General features: G+C 39.4%; 2 protein-coding genes across 2 annotated transcripts in view; one reads left to right on the plus strand and one right to left on the minus strand.

The window, feature by feature from the left end:
• The first annotated feature begins 47 nt into the window (after window positions 1-47).
• On the plus strand, window positions 48-12,211 carry Pno1 (partner of NOB1 homolog). Its single transcript, XM_042683113.1, has 7 exons — window positions 48-285; window positions 502-651; window positions 1,933-2,016; window positions 2,212-2,272; window positions 2,507-2,624; window positions 9,112-9,182; window positions 9,646-12,211. Exons 1-7 carry the CDS (start codon window positions 82-84, stop codon window positions 9,711-9,713), a joined length of 756 nt encoding a protein of 251 aa, XP_042539047.1. The 5' UTR covers window positions 48-81; the 3' UTR covers window positions 9,714-12,211.
• Window positions 12,212-14,922: 2,711 nt separating this feature from the next.
• The window catches only part of Ppp3r1 (protein phosphatase 3 regulatory subunit B, alpha), a 41,230-nt gene continuing 32,398 nt past the window's right edge, over window positions 14,923-23,754 (minus strand). Inside the window, exons 4-6 of the mRNA XM_042683095.1 lie at window positions 22,599-22,658; window positions 21,292-21,476; window positions 14,923-17,020 (exon numbers count right to left, since the gene is read on the minus strand). Coding sequence (XP_042539029.1) covers window positions 16,973-17,020; window positions 21,292-21,476; window positions 22,599-22,658 — 293 coding nt within the window. The 3' untranslated portion in view covers window positions 14,923-16,972. The remainder of the gene's footprint in view (window positions 17,021-21,291; window positions 21,477-22,598; window positions 22,659-23,754) is intronic.

Genomic DNA, 23,754 nt, shown 5'->3' on the forward strand with positions numbered 1-23,754 from the left:
GTGGAGGCAGGTTCCTGCGCGGTGCGCTTGCGCAGAGCGGACGCGCACGTGTTCTTACTCTGGTGTTGGCCGGCCGTGGAGATGGCGGAGATGGAGACTCAGAACGCCGGTGCCCAGGACGGCTTTACCCAGGTCACCCGCAAGGGTGGCCGGCGGGCGAAGAAGCGACGGGCTGAGCAGCTGTCCTCCGCGGGCGAGGACGGAGGCGCCGGGCGCATGGACACAGAAGAGAGCCGGCCAGCCAAGAGGCCTGTCTTCCCTCCCCTGGCCGGGGACGGATTCCTGGTACTGGCGGCGGGGACCCGGGGCCCGGAGTAAATGAAGCAGGGCCGGGCCGGGCCGGGATGGTGGTCTCCCGGCATGATGGAGCCGGGCGGGCGTTGGGGGGTCTCCGGCTTGAGTTCTCAGGGAAAGTGGCTCTGGGAAGGGGAAGTGTTTTCTGTGGGGGGCTGTCATTTTACCACTCCAGACATCTCTGGAGGTGTTGTTTGTTTATTGCAGAGCGGGAAAGAAGAAACACGGAAGATTTCAGTCCCAGCTAATAGATACACACCCCTAAAAGAAAACTGGATGAAGATATTTACTCCTATTGTAGAACATTTGGGACTTCAGATACGCTTTAACTTGAAATCAAGAAACGTAGAAATCAGAGTAAGAATGTCAGCCATTTCTGAATATACTATTTTCTCTCCTACAGGGGTAGAAAGGCATGATCGGGTTTTCCTTAATAGAACTTATTCTGTTAAATGGTTTTCTTTGATTTTTTTTTTAATATAGCATGAGTTGGAACTTACCAAATACCTTCACAGTATGCATTCAGCACAAATTTTAAATTAATTCCTAAATGGATCCTGAAATTATATCAAGATGCTAGCGATGTTTGTGCATTTCGATAATGTTCTGTGCTGACTTGAAGAAAAGTAGTTAGACTGGTATACACAGAAGTAGGTAAATTATAAATGTAAGTACTTGGCTGCAGTACAGGTACTACGTATTTTTACAGTATTCTTTTTTGTCAGTCATGGGGCCTGTCTGGGCCTGGGCACTGTCCCTCAGCTCTTCAGCTCAAAGCTGGCACTCTACCACTTGAGCCACAGCACCATTTCCAGCCTTTTCTGCTTATCTGCTGCTGAGGAAGCAAACCCAGGGCCTTATGCATCCAAGGCAAGCACTCTACCACTGAGTCACCAGCCCCTCACGGTATTCTTATGAGGAGAAAATATGTGTTACTTGAGAAAAAATAGAAATTATTTTGTATATATACACTTTCTTTGTTTTTCATTCTGTGGTGTCAGTCAAGTAGTTAGGTATTTAAAATTGATCTTGAACTTCCTTTTCTGGGTGTCAATTTTGTGCCAAATTTTTTTTTTTTTTTTCGGTCGTGGGGCTTGAACTCTGGGCCTGGGCGCTGTCCCTCAGCTCTTCAGCTCAAGGCGAGCACTCTACCACTTGAGCTACAGCGCCACTTCCGGTTTTCTGGTGGTTTATTGGAGATAAGAGTCTCACGGTATCTCCTGCCTGGGCTGGCTTTGAACCGCGATCCTCAGATCTCAGCCTCCTGAGTAGCTAGGATTACAGGCGTGTGAGCCACCAGCGCCTGGCTTGTGCCAAAATTTTTTACTTCAATTTATTGTTCGCCTTTGTGAGGATTCTTAGGTCATCATCAGGATTCCTGTGGGCCTACATCCTACTGGAACACATAAACACTACACTTAAGTAGTTGGCAAAGTTTAAAAAACACAGGATATGACATTAAAACCTCTCTTTGCTTTCAAGTGGCTTTTTGGTGGTACTTCCAATATCAGCCTTCTGAGTAACTAGGATTACCACTGGGATTCATCTCAGTTTGGGTTCTCAGCATCTATTGATTCTGCCATTAATTAAAATCACTTATTAAAATTTGATTACTTGATTACTTTTTTTTTTTAACAGACTTGTAAGGAAACCAAGGATGTTAGTGCTCTGACAAAAGCAGCTGATTTTGTGAAGGCCTTTATTCTTGGGTTTCAAGTGGAGGTAAGTAATTCTGTAATACTGAACGTGAGGACTTAAAAAAAATATTATATGTGGACATTTCAGTGAGTTGACCATTTCAAAGCGCTGAATCTTATATTACCAGTTTCGTGTATTTTTTGTTGTACAATGCTTTCTGTGCACACGTTCTCAGGTGTCTTTAAGTGCAAGTATCTTCACAGAGCTTTTGTATTTTAGGATGCACTTGCCCTCATCAGGCTGGATGATCTCTTTCTAGAGACTTTTGAAATTACAGATGGTGAGCATGCAGTAGTCTTCTGTGAACAACTTCTTTTTGGGTTGCTGACTTTGTATTGTTTTGTGATTTCAGTTTCCTAATACATATTGCTGTGTACACTTTTTTAAAAATGTGTTGTTTGTATGGGAAGTTTAGGTAGTGATTAAACCTTCTGTGGAATGGGTGGCATTGAAGTAGCTTCCATTGGGTGGAATGGAATAGCTTGCTACCTGAGGTCTTGCTTTTCTTCTTTAGTTAAGCCCCTCAAAGGAGACCATCTGTCAAGGGCAATAGGAAGAATCGCTGGCAAAGGAGGAAAAACCAAATTCACCATAGAGAACGTGACACGGACACGGATAGTTTTGGCTGATGTGTAAGTATAGTTGATCTCTAGTTAGTTTTAAAAAAACCTAACAATTGTTTATATATAATACTCCTGCTAACTTATTGGAAGTATGCAGCCAAAATAAAGACCAGCCTTGAAAGAGGATTACATTATCAAGAAAATTTCACTAATTGTAGTTTTGTTTAACTTAGCAATAAAAAAATGTTTATGTTGTATGTGAAGATTAGTAATATATAGGCTTGAGAGGAGGGTAAGGGTGCTAGAAATGAATTTGAGATTGTCCCTCTTTGAAACTGCTCCTGACCATGCTTGCAACAACTCTGCCAGGTTGGGGCCTAGAACTCATATAATGCTATGACGTTGAAAAATGAAACAGGTGACTCAGAGACCAAGGGATCTGCTTGTAACTGAATCCAGAAATGACTTTATTAGAATTGATCCATTTACATGTATACATGTAAATTTGTATATTATTATTTATCTTTCTTTTGCTCAAAACTGAGGGGCACAGTATTTAGATCTAAATTCTTTTTTTCTTTTTGTACCAGTCCTAGGGCTTGAACTCAGGGCCTGAGCCATGTTCCTGAGCTTCTTTTTCTCAATATTGGCTCTCTGCCACTTAGCAACAGTGCCCCTTTTGGCTTTTTCTGAGTAGTTTATTAAAGTAAGAGTCTCATGAACTTTCCTGCCCAGTCTGGCTTTGAACCACGATACTCAATCTCAGCCTCCTGAGTAGCTAGGATTACAAGTGTGAGCTGCCAGCACCCAACTACATCTAATATTTTTATACTTGAAGGATAACTATAATACTATATTGAAGGCTCTCTATCTGAAGCTATATTACCATATTTAAGTTGGAAATTTGGAGTAACATGATTTGCTAATGAAGTTATGGGTAGACATGATGTACTACCTATATTTATAAATTTATAAATCTGTCTTAAAGTTTGCTAATTAAACCAGTTTTTAAAACATTTTGTTTTAGAATAATTCATATACAGTAAAATTTGCCTAAGTATTCAGTTGAATGAGTTGGCTAACCCGAAATACCACTCCATACTCCCTAAAAGTTCCCCATGTCCTTTTTATTTTATTTTTTTGGTGGTCCTGGGGATTGAACTCAGCCTCACAAGTGCTCTGCCATTTAAGCCTGCAATCCTTTTGCTTTTAATTTTTCAAATAAAGTCTGACCCTAGCTTGTCCTGGGCTGGCCTAGAATCCATATCCTTCTACTTCTACTTTCTCCGTGGTTGGAATTACAACTGCATTACCCTGTCTGGCCCACGTGCATCTTCTTTATTTATTTATTGTTTAATGTTGATTTTGGGGGCTTGAACTCAGGACCTGGTCATGGTCCCTGAGTCTTTTTTTTTCCCCTCAAGACTAGTAACTTACCACTTTGAGCCACAGCTCCATTTTCCCATGTGCACCTCCCTAGGCAACCACTGCTCACCATCACTGTGATCTTCCTTTTCTAGAAATTCAGATAGATGGAAATACGCAGTATGTAGGTTTTGCTGTCTGACTTCTTTGGTTAGCATATTGCTTTGAATTTCTCTATTTTATTGGTGTGCTGGTCATTCTTTTTTTCAGCGCAAGTCTGGGGCTTACTCAGGGCCTGAGCACTGTTCCTGAGCTTTTTTGTTAAGGCTAGTGCTCTATATCTTGAACCACAGCTCTACTTCCGGATTTTGGTGGTGGTTTAGGGAATTTGCTGCCCAGGCTACCTTCAAACTGCAATCCTCAGATCTTAGTTTCCTGAGTAGCTGGGATTATAGACATGAGCCACCAGCACCCAGCTCCAGTGATTATTTTTTATTGCCAAGTAGTATTCTATTATATATTGAACTTTTTTTCTTTTTCTTTTTTTTTTTGGCTAGTCCTGGGACTTGAGCTTCTTTTCTTTTTTTTTTTTTTTTTTTTGTCGGTCGTGGGGCTTGAACTCTGAGCCTGAGCGCTGTCCCTCAGCTCTTCAGCTCAAGGCGAGCGCTCTACCACTTGAGCTACAGCGCCACTTCCGGTTTTCTGGTGGTTTATTGGAGATAGGAGTCTCATGGTCTTTCCTGCCCGGGCTGGCTTTGAACCGCGATCCTCAGATCTCAGCCTCCTGAGTAGCTAGGATTACAGGCGTGAGCCACCAGCGCCCGGCATACTTGAGCTTCTTTTAGCTCAAGGCTAGCACTCTACCACTTGAGCAACAATACCACTTCTGGCTTTTTCTATTTATGTGGTACTAAGGAATCGAATCTGGGGCTTGATACATGCTAGGCAAGCACTATACCACTGAGCCATATTCCTAGCCCCGCATATTGAACTTTCTATCTTTAATTACAGTTATTGGATATGTGGGTTGTTTCATTTGGGAGCCATTATGAATCATGTTGCTGAGAAGTTATTTTTTTGTATCATTTGTAGTTTACAAACAATTACAAGAAATTTGATGAAATTAAAGAAGTGTACTATCTAGTTTTTGTTATATATAATCTAATTGGGAATCCACATGTTGAACAATTTATATTAATTATGAAGTGGCCATAAGGTGGGCTACTATGTACTCATAGATAGTGTGATAATCAGTTACTTATAATCTTGCAAAATATAGTACAATGTGAGCAAAATAGAAAAGTAAAATAATTTTCTCAATATATTCAGAATACAAAAGGGTAAATAATGTGCCTTGAGGTTTTTTGTATACAATAGACCTCTGGTATTCACAGATACAGGATTCCAAGGAGGCTGCCATCAAGGAAGAAATGAATGCTCAGGATATAGAGTTCAATATGTAAATTATTCAAATTTACCTGTACAATATGTGCAGTACATATGAGCATCTATAACTTGAAACCACATAGAATCAGTACATTCCTCTTACAAAAAATTACTGTTGTACACAGTAATACTGCTCACCAAAAACTAGATATTTTTTCCTTCTCTTTACTACTGCTGATGCTAGATCCATAACACTATTCAACTTCCACTAACAACATGTCATCTTTGAACAAATCCAAAGTTTTCAATTTAATCACTTCAAGTAAGCACATTAACTTTTCCTTTGCTTTTTGGGGAGGAATATTTCCACCCAATTAAGGGCAGGGAAATAGCAGATCACTTTATTAAGCAAGATTTAAAGTGATGCTAATGCCAGACAGTCTGAGAGTTCTTCCTCAGCTGAGCTATATACTGTATGCACAGAAATTAATTTTTTGTTGTTTTTGAAGTTCCTTTTGGATTTTTTTAAATTGAAGTTGGTCAAATTCATTTAATTACCTGACAAGGCGAGTTTACTGAATTTCTTCCCAGGTATTGCTCCATCACTTTGTCTTTTAGTAGCAAAGCTGTTTCACATTTGTTGTGACTATTTCCTCATCCATCATGCTGCATTTTAGTTTATTTTTAGCAAAGTGAGACACACACAGTTTGAAAGGCCAGTTATGTATGCTGCCTACCTTTATTTCACCCTCACCCTGAAGAGCCAGTTTCCTCTCTCTTAATTTTAAGAAATTATTTATCTTGAGCCAGGGACAGTTGGTGCGTACCTGGGTATCAGCTCCTTGAGTGGCTAAGGCCAGAGGATCAAAAGTTCAAGACAAGCCTAGACAACATAGCATACTCTATCTCAAAAATAAAATAATATTTTCAAGTATCTTATTAACCTACAGCTTTTCAAGTTTTAGATTCAGTGGTGATTTTTTTTTAAGTGTAAAAGATAAAAGATTTAGATTTTTTTTTTTTTTTTTTGGCAGTCCTGGGGCTTGAACTCAGTGGCTGGTGCTTTCTTGCTCAAGGTTAGCACCCATAACTTGAGCCACAGTTCTCTTTCCCGCTTTTTGTTGTTGTTGTAGTTAATTGCAGATAAGAGTCTGACTTTCCTACCAGGGCTGGCTTCAGCGATCCTCAGAACTTAGACTCTTGATTAGCCAGGATTACAAGCATGAGCCACTGGCACCGAGCTGCGTTGAGCTTTTTATCTCCTTTTACTGGTGTTAAAAACACTCAGCTTTCTATCACATCAGCTTATTCCTCCCCAGCACTACCTCACAATAGGAACAAGTAGCTAAACAGGTGAAATTCTGTGATCTCTTTCTTCTGCATCTTTATATTCTCTTGAGGAAATGAATCTGGTGTGGTTAGTTTCCAGTGTGCTAATGAAATAAAGACTTGTGCATTTTCTGTATCTCCTTTTGATATATTTGGATGCATGAGATGTTTTATAAAGCTCTCCTGGAGCATTTGTTCTAAAAAACACCTCTACTATCTTATCCTTGTGCCTGCTTTCCCTATTTTGCCTTTGCCCATTTGCTATTAGAATCCCTTATTCTAAGCCGGGTGCCCGAGGCTAAGGCCTGTAATCTTAGCTACTCAGGAGACTGAGATCTGAGGATTGCAGTTCAAAGCCAGCCCGGGCAGGAAAGTTGTGAAACTCATCTCCAATAAGCCACTAGAAAACCAGAAGTGGCGCTGTAGCTCAAGTGGTAGAGCACTCGCCTTGAGCTGAAGAGCTGAGGGACAGTGCTCAGGCCCAGAGTTCAAGCCCCATGACCAACAAAAAAAAAATCCCTCATCATTCTAGATCTGAGGTTTCCCTCCTGCTGAGTTAGATCCAGTTTTCTTGAGATTGTGGGTCTGCAGAGTCTGTTCCTGCTTATCCATCTGCTTTCTTCCTTCCTGGAACTTAGTATCATCATCATCTCCTTCTTCCTTCTGGGTTTTTATCATAACTATCATTTTGGTGATAAGAGCAAGGAAACAGCAGATCACTAAGCAAGATTTAAATTGATGACAATGCCAGAGAGCCTGAAGTAGTACTTGTATGTTCAATCTATCTGTAGGTATTTGGAGGGAAGGAAGAGTGTGAAGGTATGCCAAGCTGAGAATATGTCTGGCACCATGAGGAGGCCTATGGCTTCATGTACTGTGCTGGAATAAATCAGTGGACAAGAAATAATGGGCCACGTAGTAACATAGGAACTTTGACTTTTTATCTGCGTCAGGGGAGGTCGTTGGGTGATTGTGAGCTGGAGAGGGGAGGCAGGATGTGGGAATGAGAGGCCATCAAGATTGAGTATGTCAGTAGGTTAGAGGTCCTGGAGGAGTTGAAGGACTTGGCTATTGATGGATTAGGTAGCATGAAGTGGAATAACAGTATAGGAGGAAGACTTGGATGTTTGAAATTCAAATTATGGAGGGGTTGCAGCTTTTGGTAGTGACCAAGAGTAGAATGTGAAATTAGACTTGAAAATAGGATGGAAAACAAGATCCAGTGTGTGTATAAAAGATGTCAAAGACCCAAGAGACTAGTGTATTGGAATTGTTATCCCAGGAATACTGAAATTATCAGGCATTGTGATGGGAGTAGTCAACGCCAGTGAGCATGGAGCTGACATCTTTCAGGATGATTTGTGGGAATGGCGGAGCACCCAAGCAAGATGAATAGTAGGCACTGTGGTCTTATGAGAGCAATCGAAAGCTAAATGCTTTTAGAATTGTGAATGGTCTAGGAGTAGCATGAGGAGTCAAGAAGGTCCTTGCTTCACTCCTGTTAGTGATGTGTGTGGTTCGTGGAGAAAACTGATCACGATAAGGTTGGTTTTAGTGAAAACACAGTGATTGGGATTTTAATGGCATTTGAAGAGGTGGAAGATAAAGCCCAACAAATACTGTAGAATGGAAATAGTTGGTAAGATAGTCTCTAAAAAGCAAAATCCTGCCATAAACCTCTGTCATCCCAGCTGCTCGGAGGCAAAGGCAGGAGGCTTGAGGCCAGCTTAGACAAACTAGGAGATGTCACCTCAAAAATACAAATAAAAGAGCTGGGTATATGGTTCAAATGGCAGAGAGGTCCTGGTTCATTCCCCCTCCCACCAGTACTTAAAAGTGCTACCAATCTTACTTGAGTCATTCAGTATAGAAATGATCACAGGGGGCTGGGAAGGTGACTCAGTGTTAACGTGCTTGCCTTGCATGCCTGAGGCCCTGGGTTCGATTCCTCAGCACCACATAAGCAAAAAGAAAAAAGCTGGAAGTGGTGCTGTGGCTCAAGTGGTAGAGCGCTAGCCTTGAGCTGAAGAGCTGAGGGACAGTGCCCAAGCCCAGAGTTCAGGCCCCACGACCGGACCCCCCCCCCCCCCTAAAAAAAAAAAAAAAGAAAGAAATTATCACAGGGATGATCCTTCCAATATTGAAGCAATTTGGTTAATTTTTATCAAGTTGTTGAAACATGCTATAATTTATGTACAATTTTGCTCACATTTCTAGGGTGGCTAGTTATGTAGTCTTAAATGGGTTTCTTGATTTCTGTATCTGCATCTCCCCCCACCTCCTACCTTTGTGCTGGATTGGAGAGCTTCATGTGTATTTCTTTCATTTTAAAAGTGATTTTACAATATTTAGAGTTCTGCAGCCATTATCTCTGCCTTTGTTTCAGAGTCTGATCTAATTTTCTGGAGTTTTTAGATTTCAGGATTTAGTAAGGAAATGTACTTGTGGCTAACTTGACTCACTTCATCACTTTCAGGAAAGTTCACATCCTTGGATCTTTCCAAAACATCAAAATGGCAAGAACTGCCATTTGCAATCTCATCCTGGGTAATAATTTTCATTACATCTGTTTTATTCTCTGTGTGTCTGTATGTCTGTGTCTTTGCCTATCTTATCTGGAAAGAATGGGGAATTGAGGAAACTCAAACTACATTTGCAAAGCAGTGTAGGGTAATGTTAAAGATACCCAGCGGAAGTCCTTGGTAGTTAGCAAATGTGGGCCTAGAGGAAAATTCAGAAATTCTTTGTGTAGATCCTATTTATCCAAGAAAATTAGTTATATTGCTTAAATCACTGCTGCTTTCCCCTGAGAAGTGTACAGAAACTCCAGAACAGCAAGAATAGGAAAGCTTGCTGGGCAGCTGCCTTTTTCACTGAGCCATGTATCTGGGTTATACGACTGCAGCAGCAAACTTGGATTGTCCTCTAGTGCCCAGAGCTGACTTCTTTTTGAAATATTTTGACAATATGTATGTGTGTATATGTATAAATTACTTTTTTCTTTTAACAGGAAATCCTCCATCAAAGGTTTATGGCAATATTCGAGCTGTGGCTAGCAGATCAGCAGACCGATTTTGATTTCATATTAGAGACTTTTTATCTTTGGACTTCAAAGAAAAAGCCCAGTGAAGCTGCGGCTAAAGTGGTAGAGAGTTACCTTTGAGCAAAAAAGCTCAGGGACAGTGCCCAGGCCCTGAGTTCAAGCCCCAGGACCAACAACAAAAGCCCTGACGTTCTGCAAATGTCCATACAAAACCATGTGGAGAATGTTTCAGTCACATTTAAGCTTGGGTCCCTTCCTCCATTCTCAGTCAGAAGCATAAACAGAAAGAGAAGGTTTAGGAGTATTCACATTCAACAGCTTATAGAATAAACATCAAAATCGAATACGATTGTACGTTAAGTATAATTTAACATGTTTCTCACTTTAAATCGCATGTAGATTTGCAGTTTAAAATCCTCCCATTTATAGCAAACTTCTTGTTTAAATCTTTCTTATGAACTTTGAATCTTATAAATTTGTAAACAGTTGTGCCCTGTAAATTGTAATTAAAAGAACTGTCTCAGGAAACTTAGGAAGCATAACCCTAGTTAATTCCAACATTAGGTGATTATATAATCAGGTCATAAGCAGAAGCTTTGGCTATGAACCAACCAGTAAGTACTGATCATTGGGTTTATTTCTTTGTAAAATGGAAGACTTTGTATTGTAATGTTGATAGGAGGAAAGGTTTATTTTTTAAATAAGTATTCATGAAAGTACTCACACATTACAAATTTGGGTATATTTCTCCTCATGACTAGTGCCTGCCTATTTAAATATGTGATTATTTTTAGAATGGAAGAAATCAAGCTTATTAAATGTGGTTTGATACTGTATTCTCTTGTACATCTTAAAAACCCTAATCAAACTTTTAATAATGGGAGTTTCAAGAAAATTCAGAAGAACTAAATGAAAAAAAGTACTTTTTTAATAAGCCTCTACTTCCTCTACATTAGTGACGTGTGTTACTGTCCCAAGCTGTTTTGTACATTGCATGGGATTAGGTATACTTACACACTATAAGGTCCTCCAAAGGATGGCGAGGTAGGCTCCTCCCTTCTTGGCTATGTCTCCGCCCAGTACCTATGGCACCTAGGTCACTGGCAAACCTGGAAGTCACATCATCTGGTGTGGCCACACCTTCCCTCACCTTCTCCCTGTCCTTTCCCTACTTAAACCCAGGTCTGACCTCAGCCCACCCATTTTGGCCATGCCTCTGCACCATGCAGTGGGGGCTAACAGTTTGTTAAAGTAAACTTCTCTTCCTGCCTGAATACTGCAGGTTCTCTTCTATCTGCTACCTAATTAAACCTACCTACTTTACACATACCAACTGCAAATGCAACTGAAAATCACTGAAAATAGCTCTCCAAAGAAGTGACTTCACTTTGGCAACACAACAGTATGGGGAGAGTGTATAATGTTACTGAATTCCTTTACTAATGTTGAAATGTGGAATGTGCTGTGACTTATTCTGGATTCAGTAGCACTGGCCCATTGCCACTCTGCAGAGAAAGATGCATTCAAAATCATGATGGCTATTAGTATATGCTTTTTTGTGACATGAGATCCACAAGATCTCATCTAATTGGGTTTTCAAAGCAGTTGTGCTAAAGTGAACCACTGCTAGGTAAGTAAATGTTTTGGGTTGATTTCTAAGAAACTGAGGCAGACCATAATTTTGAGGAAGGAAGTCTGTCAAGGAGAAATGATGTTTGGTTATTGATTGAATTTACTGTCTTGAAGATGTATTAAAACTATAATTAATTTGCCCTTCTCTGAGGAAGTAATACTTTGAAAGGAAGACAGAAAACAAGGGACTTGACTAATTCCTGGAAGGGAATGAATGGAGAAGGAACAGAGGTAACAAATTGAACTATAGCACACTGGTAGTTCTTAACAATCGGTATTAATCACTTCTTTAAACCCTTGTGGCAAGTCACTAAACTAGTGCCACAATCATGCTTTTGTGTCTGCCTAATCCTCTGGAAACTCAACTCCTGACATATCAGTTTACATATTTATTAATACATTGTCTTGGGAATAGGCCTGCAAGAGGAGTGCTTTCATACATGGCTATGGGAGGAGACAAAATTTCCTCATTATTCCAGGTCTAGCCTCCAACTCATGCTCCCTATGTCGTCATGGGAGGGAACAAAGTGTCAAGTGCAAGGGGAGACCTAATTTTCCTGGTAAGAGTTGTGCAAGTATACAGTGACAACAGACATAAAACACTACAACTTGGAAGATCCTTATATTGTGCAAACACTGATTACTTACTTGATTGAAGAAAATAGTCCTCTGGAGGCTTGAGAGAGCAAGAACTCACCAATCTTACCTGGTTAATGACCAAGGAAGCAAACACCCCAGTACTATTGAGCATCTTTTCTTGTGTTTTGAGCCATTTGTTATTTCTTCGCAATAATGTCAAGTCCCTTTGCCTGTATTTTAATGTTTAATGTTTTGTTGCTGTTGAGTCTTGGTTCTTTATATGTAATCTGAATATCATCGCCTCATCAGAACATGGCAAGTATTTTTTCCCACTTCTGTAGCTACTTCACTTTGGTGTCTTACAGACTGTTAAAAACAGGTAAACCAGAGCTGAGGCTTAAGTGCATTTTTCTTAAGCTTACCCTACCATACTCTAAGGAGCCACAGAGTCCAAGGCATTTGTGTATGGCATTGTGTGTGGCGCAGAACCTCAATATAGATGTTCTGGGTATAAAACATCCCCAAATCCTGTAACTCATTTGGGCAAGGGCTATTATTGGGCATGTGTCAAATCCTTATTACAGTGTTGGAGTTGGAAATGGATTCTACATTTATTCAACTTAAGTGTCAAGAAATAGTGACAGTACTGAAAAGCATAAAACCTACAACCAAAGTCAGGTGTGGTTATGCATGCCTGAAGTCCCAAGTACATGGGAGACTGAAGCAGGTAAATTAAAAGTTCAAGGTCTGCTTGATCTGCACAGTAAGACTCATGTCTCAAAGTATATACAAATGTAAATAAGGTCACAGATAAGTCGAGCTACCTATTCACTTATTAAATACTGAGCAAACAAAAGCTAGGTAATATTGAGAAGAATTGGGAACCATCACTGAAAAAAGATACTTTACTTAGGTGTATCTTTTGTTTATAACTAGGAGAAATAAGACATAAGCCAATATTAGAAAAGGACAAATGCTAGAGAAAACAATGCAGTAAAGGAGACCAAGTGTATTAGTATCTAAAGGCAGCCATGAGAGATCATGTTGAGCCCTGGACATACCTGAACTATGGACTAAAGGCATTAAGTGTGGAAATCGGAATAAAGCCGCCTCAAAACAAACTAGGCACTGGTGGCTCATTGCCCTCTAGCTACTGAGAAGACAAGATCTGGAGGATCATGGTTCATAGCCAGCCCAGGCATACAAGTCCACAACTCCAAAATGAACAATAAAAAAGAAAAACTAGCTGGATGCTGGGTGCCAGTGGTTCAAAGCAGGAAAGTTCCTGACACTCTTAGCTCCAATTAACTATGAAAAGCCAGAAGTGGAGCTATTGCTCAAGTGGTAGAGCACTAGCCCTGAGCACACACAGGCCCAGCGTTCAAGTCCTGGGACTGGTGTGCGTGCGTGCATGTGTGTGTGTGTACGTGCGTGCATACACACACAAAGGAGGCATTATGGAAATGGCAAGTGCTAGCCAGCAAGCAAGAGAAGTTATTTAAGAATAAGGACTGGAGTACAAACCCCAGTCCAGCCAAAAGAAAAATTATAGACCTTTATGACTAAGCACTTTTGGGGCACATAGCCTAAGGAGTCTGTCTTTGTCACAATAGCCAGTTTCAGCTGAACTGGCCAACAAGTGATGAATGGATAAAGATATGGTATGTACATACCATGGGAAATAGCCATAAAGGAAAATGCAGTGGTTTTCAATAAAATGGGTGAAACTGAAGACGGCAGTAAGTTAAACCAAGCTCAAAGCCAAATTGTTGTTTTCCTTCATCTGGAATCTAGACCTAAAAGATACACATAAGATATACATACATTCATATATGTGTGTATTACAATGCTTCATTGTAGGACTTATGTGGGACAAGAGACAGGAAACCGAATGAGGGAGGACATATAACTGGAATGTATGCTGTCCATTTAGCAGGCATTAGGAATCTCATTGAAAGCTGAAAGCATGATAGAAGCAAACAGAACAGTAGGTCAGTCTGCCTACAATATATATGCACATCTGAAACATGGTAAAACCTGTGTACATTCACTGAAGTAATGGAAACATCAATGACAGGAAAGTAAATCAGGCTCTTGGGCAGGTATCAGTAGAAGGTGGGGAGAATTATCAATGAAGCCTTCCTTGAACAATTAATAATGTTAATTTTAAAACTCAGGCACAGCTGCCCACTGGCACATTTGTCATCCTTAGCTACGTGAGAAGAGTGTTCCTCGCTGTACTTCTAGGCCAGCCAGAATAGTTGCACATGCCTGTTACACTAGGTAGGGGAAGCAGCCTGAAGTGAGTGGACTGAAGTCCAGGTGCAAACCTGGGCAGGAAAAAGCCATCTCAAAAGTTGCCAGTCAGGGTTGGAGTGAGGCTCAGTTGGTAGAGCACTAGCCTGTAAGCAAAAGCAGCAAGTACCAAGTTCAAGTCCCTGTCTTGGACCTAAAACAAACAAAAAAGGCACAGCTGGGCACCAGTGCTTCATGTCTGTATATCCTTGCTACTCAGGAAGTTGAGGTATGAAAATCTTGGATCAAAGACAACCAGACAAAAACCGGTAATACGACACTTCTCTAGCCAGCAAAAGCCAGAACTGGAGGCATAGTTCAAGTGTTAAGAGTGCCAGCCCTGAACCAAAAAGCCAAGCAAGAGCTTGAGGCCAAGTTCAAGCACCAGTACTACACACACATACTTTAAATTTTTTTAAGACATTCATTAGCCACTGGGCGCTGGGAAGCAGCAGGGAGGACAGGGTGGTAGTGCAAAGGCCTAAGGTGGAAGCAGGCTAAGACAATTCTAGAGAGAAAGGGTGGTAAGAGATGAGATCAGGGAAATAGTCGTTTGACTGAGTCTTTTGGGAGCTTGTCTTTCTTTTATTAAGGCTTTGTAATGACTACTCTTCCCATTATAAAGCACATAATTTTAACCTGTGGCTTACAATGAAAGAATCAAACATTTTATCAGTTTTGAAAACACAGGAGGATTAGCTACCTTACAGCTGTGAAGTCCAAAGACAACTAAATATATTCAAGGAAGTTTCAAATATTTTATTTTCTTATTCATACAGTATGAAGTTTTCTAAGGATCCCACAACATGACGTATCATGCAGAAGAAAAACTAAACATTCAACATAAACCACCCCCTCCCTCTCCACCCCCACACAAAAAAAAGAAAAAAGGAAAAACCCTCATTCCCCAGTAAGGAAATATTGTTTGCACTATTTTTCTGAAACGCCAGCCAGGATATGCACAAGCAAGAGAAATAGAAAGCATTTGCTAAAATATTTGTAACAAATAATTATATACAAAAAATTCACAAAAGACTAGTTCCCCCTTGAAGCAGAGCACATGGCAGTTGACACTGGAACAGATCAAACCACAGCTGGGATGTAAGCCACGTCCTGATCCAGAGGAAGAAAGTTACATGTAGTGGAGATTCAGTTTGAACATTAACATTTCCAAAGTTTGGCAACATTATCTTTTAAAATTATGCAAATTATGTAAACAAGAGGTACATTTTAAATCGATCTACATGCAAAACTCCATGTCATGCAAGGACACCAAGCACCGGGATTTCTCTCACAGACAGAGCCCATGATGTGCAGCACTCAGCTGAAGGAGCAGCAGTGGCAGGAGAGGGTGCCCCACTCAAGACTCAGTCCCCTGGACTCCACCTGCCCTACTACTCACGGTTCTAAAACCACTTGTTCAGAAAACTATAGAGGGGAAGATTACTGTCATATAACGCTAACCAAAGTGTTTTTCTTCCAGCCAATATAGTACCTTTGCAGAAAAGGGAAGGGTAACAGCAAGTGGTGGAACATGATTTACTACTTTTATATCACACAAATTTATTGCATTATCATCCATTACCAATTATTGGGCAAACAAAAAAATGCATTCTATGCCTTGTATTTAAAAAAAAGTATAAATTTAGATAAAATTTTGCTCTTCTACAATGTAGATTAGCAAGATTTCTCTCATTTAAGTCACAAGTGTATGTGGATGTTTAGACACATACATGCACATTAAATAGCCCAAGTTTTTTATGTAAGCTCCAAGTCTTTTGAGACACAAGGGAAATTCATGGTTCAAACACGAGTTTAATGACAAATTATTTACCTATGTATAATGAAACAAACAATGTCCTAAGTAGTTACATGATTGCTTCAGGTTTCCTTAATTAAGTAATGCAATAAGAGAAATCATGATTGCTTCTGGCCTTTATGCATAAAATCAGGACTGGTAAATTACACTTACTCAGGGACATTTAATAAATGTTAATGGCTCCTAGTTACAGAGTAACAAAACGAAGCAGCCATAGCACTGTGCAGGTACTATAGGAATACAGCCAGCTCTTGGCAGCAGCATTCAACTACACTTTCTTCTCAGGCAGAGATGGATTAAAAGCTGCTCAGCAATGATTTGTAGTCCCTGGAAATATATTCATCAGTATAAATAAAATTACAGACCCCTCTGTCTAAAAAAATGTAATTAAGGTAAATAATAGGACATTAACAAATGCTTTGTCAATCTCTCAAAGGAGAAAGCACAGGAAAATAGCTGGCCTAACACCCTGCTCAAATTGTACAATCTTCTATCTACATATAAAACTGTGTGAAATAAAAGTAAGGATGTTGTATGTTCTGCTTGGCACTTTTGTACTCTATTGTTTTGTTTCTGAATCAAGTATATTAAATTAAAGCCAACCTACTACATATATAGAAAGCTACATATATCTATATATAAATATTTACATATGTATATATAGATACTTTCTTGTTATAAAAGATGAAGAAAAATAAATTAAAAAGCCAACCCCTTCCCTTTCTCCACCACATTGATATGCTCTTTTCTTGTTGCTGTCCCTTCAGACTTTAAAGTGCTACACTGAGTTATTGAGAGAGCAAGAGTTCAATAACACTTAGTTGGCTTCATGAGGCTCATGTTGGAAAATGTGGCTTCACAGAGAAAAATACTTCCATTTAAATACACAGAGAGCATTGCTGGACGTCTTGAGCAGATCTTCAGAGATGGAGAAGAAAGCAAAAGTGTTGGGTGGTACTTTTCAAAGAGTCACACATCTACCACCATCTTTTTGTGGATATCTAGGCCACCTACAACCTGCAACAGAAAGAAACAGATCCAGATCAACAAAGCTTAAGAAATGCCTTTTTAGTAGTATCAAAAGTATAATTTAAGCCCAGCACTGGTGGCTCATGCCTGTAATACGACCTACTCAGGAGCCTGAGATTTGAGAATTGAGGTTCAAAGCCAGCCCAAGAAGAAAAGTCAGTAACACTCTTATCTCCCATTATCTACTCAAAAATCGCAAGTGGAACTGTGGTTCAAAGTGGTAGAGCACTAGCCTTGAAAAAAAGAGCTCAGGAACAACTTCTAGGCCCTGAGTTCAAGCCCCATTACTGCCCCTCCCACCTCCCCACAAAAAGGTATAATTTACAAAGCATACTCTATCCATTTTTAGAAGCTAGATGTTAAAACAAAAATTGGAGTGCCTCAAGTTAGAATTTTCAAAGTCTTTTCTTGGGCAATAGGCATTCTGTGGGGTTTTTTGGTATCAGTCCTAGGGCTTGAACTCAGGGCATGGTCCTTGAGCTCCTTTTTTTTGGATCTGGCTGTGGGGCCTGAACTCTGGGCCTGGGCGCTGTCCCTCAGCTCTTCAGCAAAAGGCTAGCGCTCTACCACTTGAGCCACGGCGCCACTTCCGGCTTTTTTCTTTTTGCTTATGTGGTGCTGAGGAATCGAACCCAGGGCCTCAGGCATGCAAGGCAAGCGCTCTACCACTGAGCCACCTTCCCAGCCCAGGGCTCCTTTTTTCTTAAGGGTAGCTCTCATCACATTTTGGTAGTTAACTGGTGACAAAGCCCTTACATGTTTCTCCGTCACACTGCACTTTGCCACTTCCGTTACAGACCAATTTCCTACCCACAAAGAATGTTGACAAATGTATATTCAGCTTTACACTAATATATTATCTCCTAAAATATAAGCATTTCTGCTGTGGATTTTAATGCCAAAAGAAGAGCTACTAGAATTTATAATTTATAATGATGTTTTGGTTCTTTTTTTTTTCCAGTCTGAAGAGCTAAAGATGCTGCTGTAGAACTTTGAAATACAGTGTAAATGACTTTCATCTTTTTCAAATGAGAAATAGTTATGCTTTATTGATTCTTCCTACTGATACAATGTCTAAAATAGTGCTTGATACAAAATGCTTAAATGAAGATTTACAGAGTTGTACAGCACATAAATAGGCAGACACAGGTCTGGCATTTGCTGCCTCAGTGTTATAGATTAGTTGTAAGTTATATTAAAACCTGTTTTGTGCTGAAGAATGATTACGAAAACTAGAATATCAAATAAATATATTCAGTTCAATTATTTTCATTGATGAGCCATTTACTGTATGAGACTTACATTGCACATTCTTTTATTAAAAATGAATGTCAAATCTAAAGGAAAAAATATTTGAGTACTTTATTGATATAGAACCCTTGATTTTTAACCTTTATACCTTACATTGTACAAGAAAAGTTTTAAATATTTCTGTATATAATTATAACATTGTCACAGGGGCTGGGAAGGTGGCTCAGTGGTAGAGTGCTTGCCTTGCATGCATGAGGCCCTGGGTTTGATTCCTCAGCACCACATAAGCAGAAAAAGCTGGAAGTGGGGCTGAGGCTCAAGTGGTAGAGCACTAGTCTACAGCTGAAGAGCTGAATGAAGTACAGCACCGAGGCCCCAAGTTCAGGTCCCACAACCGACAAAAAGAAAAAAAAAAAAAAAACATTGTCACAAAGATACTACATGTCTTATGTGCCAGAAGCCTTAAAAAATCTTCCTATGAACATGTTGATATGATAATTATTTTCTCATTGGGTATGAAGCGACGAAGGATGTTGATTTATGTGTCCGTTTTGAAGAATTTTAAAAGAGTATTTGAAGTTGCTAAAATCCTGATGTTCATTCAAGTCAAATGATAGTCACTATATACAGATGCTAATATTCTAAATAATAGTATATACTTACGTGAAAGCTTACAAAGATAATAAAATAGTGCCTAATTGATTGGTTTCTAACTGTTCTGGAATCTAGAGCTTGTTGGTATCCTGTGCCCACTTCAAGAATGTTATTGTTCCTTTATTCCAGAAGCTTTATTCAAACAAGCTGACATTGAGTTGTTGGTCTTCCTTAAAACTATTGAAATATTTGCCTCTTTGAAAAATGTGTGAATACTTTTCCTGTTTAATAAAAGCAAGTTATGTTAAAAAAAAAAAAAAAAAAAGACTCTGACTTTCTGACAACTTTTACAGGCTGGCAACCAACCTTAATTCTCAGATCTCAGCCTCTTGAGTAGCAAGATTACAGGATTACAGGCATGAGCCACCAATATCAGGCTCATTTTGTGTTTTAATACAAATGTCAACAACCTTGTCCGGTAAATAGCCACAAGTATTTTGACTTCTGAGACCACATACCCACATCTTTATTCTGGCATCCTTCCAGGAACCAGCCAACACACACACAATCACTCAAAAAACAAAACCCTGGCTTTTTTTGCCCCAGTCCTGGGGCTTGAACACAGGGCCTGAGCGCTATCCCTAAGCATGTTCTAACTCAAGGCTGGTGCTCTACCACTTGAACTACAGCTTTTTCATGTTTAATTTGGAGAGGAGTCTCATGGATTTTTCTGCCAGGGTTGGTTTCAAACCACAATCCTCAAATCTCAGCCTCCTGAGTACCTAGGTTATAGGTCTGAGCCACTGGTGCCCAGTAATCCTGACTCTTACATCACGGATCAGTTTTATCTGTTGTACATTTTGAATCTACGTAGTTAGTTCCCTTCACTCAACACTATGTTTTGACATTAATCCATGTTGTATTCAGAAGTAACTATATTTTTATATTTAAATTTATCCTTTACAATATTTTATTTGAGTTGAGCACCTGTGGCTCATGTCTGTAATCCTAGCTACGCAAGAGGGTTAGACCTGAAAATCACAAATCTGAAGTCAGCTAGGGCACCAAGCCATTGAAACTCTCCAATTAATCACCAAAAAGTCAGAAATAGAGCTATGGCTCAAGTGGTATAGCACTTACCTTGAGCACAAAAGCTAATGGACAGTGCACCCAGGCCCTGAGTTCAAGTATCAGGACTGGCAGCAAATAAATATATATAAACATATAAAGTTTACTTGAAAAATACAGCATAAAAGCTAATTAGCTCTATAAACTGCAATAGAACAAGCAGTTTGCCACAATGTTTCTTTCATGAGCAGACACTGACACTAGAGATGTTAACATGCAAACAGCTTATTTGCACTTAATTCCCAAACATACACTCCTTTAAATCTCTGCCTCATTATTTCCCTGACTATTCTTCCCTTATTCTCATCAACCCCAGTTTCTTAAGAGGTTGCAGGAGAGGTACATAACTGAGGACCAAAGAGGAGTCCTCATGCTGCAATGGCTTCTCAAGAGACTTTAACCAGCCCTCTTGTTTTTAGCTTCACTGTCATCTCCAAGTTATGCCCTTCATTCTTCCAGAGAATTATTGCTAATTTCTGAGCCTTTCAAGACTTTTGCATTATAAACTAGTTGGTTTCTCCAGTTTCCAAGCTGACAGTCTGTAATCTTTTCTCCCCCCCATGCAACCATGCAAATCACAAATGCAGTCACATTGTCTTTTCTGGTACTCATTTTGTCCATTCAGGTTCATAATCCTTTAATTCATTTTATTACAATTTTAGAAAGAAAAATAAATGCATGTTCAATCTATGATCTTCAAAAAAAATTAAGTAGGCATATAGTATATAATCTTTTAAATTTACAAAAAAAAAAAAAAAGGCCAGGCACTGGTGGCTCATGCATGTAATCCTAACTACTCAGAAGGCTGAGTTCTGAGCATAACAATTCAAAACCAGCCTGGGCAGGGAAGTCTGTAAGACTCTTACTTCCAATTAACCACCAGAAAACCAGAAGTGCCAATGTGGCTCAAAGTGGTACAGAACTAGTCTTATGCAAAAAAGCTCAAGACAGCACCAGGCCCTGAGCTTAAGCCCCACAGTGACTGACAAAAATAAACTTTTCCAATCCCTTTCACTACTGTAGCTTAAGGAGACAAAATAAAAAACATGGTAAAGCTAATATTACAGACTTCATCAACGTTTAGAAAAGTGGGTTGCATTTGGTTTTGTTTTCATGGCATTGGGGACCAAACTTAGGGTCTCATACCTGTTACAAAAGTACTCTTTATCACTTGAGCTCTATTAAGATTCTTTTTTTTTTTTTTTTTTTTGGTCAAGGTGATATTAAGATTTTTAAGCTATGTTTTTTAAACATGATTAATAGAAAACCAGCTCTTTTGTACTTACAGCACAGAATTCTTCAAAGGATATTCTTCCATCTCCATCCTTATCTGCATTTATTATGGTTTTGTCTACAATCTGTTGTAACTGTGTATCTTTCAGATTGTTTCCCACCATCATCTTCAACACCTGGAAGAGCTCTCCATTGGAAATATAGCCATCTTTATCCATGTCGTAGATGCGGAAAGCAACTAAAAACATAGGTAGGAAAACAACTATATGTAAGACAATCACATGTGAATCTTTTAATGAAAAAGGAAACAATAGTCAAACATCTAAAATTATGACTATGTGGATGCCTCTTTCTGAAATATAGAAGTTACCCATAGGTTCGGTTTAACATAGTTAATTATTAAGAGTATGAGGGCTGGGAATGTGGCTCAGTGGTAAGAGTGCTTATCGTGCACAAGTCCTGGGCTCAATTCCTCAGTACCACATAAACAGAAAAGGCCAGAAGCAGCACTGTGGCTCAAGTGGTAAGAGTGCTAGTAGCCTTGAGCAAAAGAAGCCCCAGGACTGGCCACAAGAGTATGAACCATGGACTCAAGATTGCCCAAGCCAAAGAGTATACCTAGACCTAGGTTAAGTTATTTAACCTAATGTGGAACCCTATAACATTCTATACTGAGCAAAAAAAAAGTTCCAACAAAAAAAAAAAAAACAAAGTTCCAACCTCTCTTTAGGGCAGTTCTTCCAGGAAAGGAAAGGAAAGGGAAGGGAAAGGGGGAAAGGAAAGGAAAGTGGGAAAGGAAAGGGAAAAGGAAAAGGAAAGGGAAAGGGGAAAGGGGAAAGGAGAAGGGGAAAGGAGAAGGAGAAGAGGAAAGGAGAAGGAGAAGAAGGAGAAGGAGAAGGAGAAGAAGGAGAAGGAGAAGAAGGAGAAGGAGAAGGAGAAGAAGAAGGAGAAGAAGGAGAAGAAGGAGAAGAAGGAGAAGAAGAAGAAGAAGGAGAAGAAGGAGAAGGAGAAGAAGGAGAAGAAGGAGAAGAAGGAGAAGAAGGAGAAGAAGGAGAAGAAGGAGAAGAAGGAGAAGAAGGAGAGGAGAGGAGAGGAGAGATTCCTGGTTAAGTCAAATAGCTAGTTTAGCTAGTTTATATGGCTGTTTTCAGAAGGAAATTCTTAATCTCCCTCTACACAACTAATAATACATTATTCAAATACAGTAGTTGTAAATATCCTGAAGGATTCTAATTACAACATAATAAGAACTCTAACACAGCTGGATTAAATCTTTTAGAATACTTTAAAAGAAGTCTACAATGCAGTGTGGAATGGTAGTCATTTAATAAGATTGGTGTCATTGAAGAAAAATACTTACACCTCAACTTCTGCTCCTTATCTCCTTTGACACTGAACTGAGAGACTCCCTCAATGAATTCTAAATAAGAGTTGAAAATGTTTACAAGTAAGAACTTTCCAATTTTAACACAGAAAAAAACAGTATTTATCACCTTTTATATCCCAAAAGTTATTTCCTATGCAAAACAAAGTATCTCAGACTGAAAACTGAAAAATGCCTAATTTCAAATCATCTGTAATTCCACACACCTGTAATTTCAGCATGCAGGCGGGCCTAAGCAGAAGGATAATAAATTTGAGGACCTAGCAAGACCTTAACTTAACTATAAACAATAAAAACACATACCTATAAATCCTAGCTACTCAGTAGGCTGAGATCTGAGGATCATGGTTTGAAGTGAACCGAGGCAGGAAAGTCAGTGAGACTCTTATCTCCAATTACCACCAGAAAACTAGAAGTGGCACTATGGCTCAAAGTGATAGGAGTGCCCAGGCCATGAGTTCAAGCCCCACAACCAAAAAAGGAGGGGAGGGGAGAAGAATAGAAATAAAAAGAAGCAATTTTAAAAATAAAGCTTTTTTTCTCATTTCAACTGCAAATTCTGAACTCATCAAATGAGTACTGTTAAGCACTGCAGGCCATAACATTCAAAAACACATTCTTGAAATTACTTTTTTCTTTAGACTATTACTAATAAAAGGCTTTAAAAAAAAAAAACTATAGCCAGGTACTGGTGGTTCATGCTTGTAATTCCAGCTATTCCAGATGATCCCGGTTTGAAGCCATCCCAGGCAGAAATGTCTGAAATAACCAGCCAAAAACCTGGCTGTATTATGTACATGGTAGACCGCCAGCTAACAAGTTCAAGCCTCTAAGTTCAAATCTTGTAATGGCAATATTTTTTTAAGTTGAAATTGAAATGTTTTGCTAGAAACAAAAAGAACTTTGGATTTCTTTTCAAAATTCAAAACCAATTAAATACACAGTTGGAAATTTTGTACAAAATAATTATCTTCACTGCTTGGGAAGCACTAAATTGTCTGTAAATCAGAGCATTGTCACTAGTCAGCGCTTTCAGGTCGTACTAAATTATCTGTTTTAGATGCTTTCACCTACAAATCAGTCTTCCAAACTAAAAAAAAGTCTGTTGAGAGTTTTTTAGTGAAATATTTAC

This window comes from Dipodomys spectabilis, unplaced genomic scaffold (genome assembly GCF_019054845.1).
Source record: "Dipodomys spectabilis isolate Male_0828 unplaced genomic scaffold, ASM1905484v1 ptg000079l, whole genome shotgun sequence".
Lineage (NCBI taxonomy): Eukaryota > Metazoa > Chordata > Mammalia > Rodentia > Heteromyidae > Dipodomys > Dipodomys spectabilis.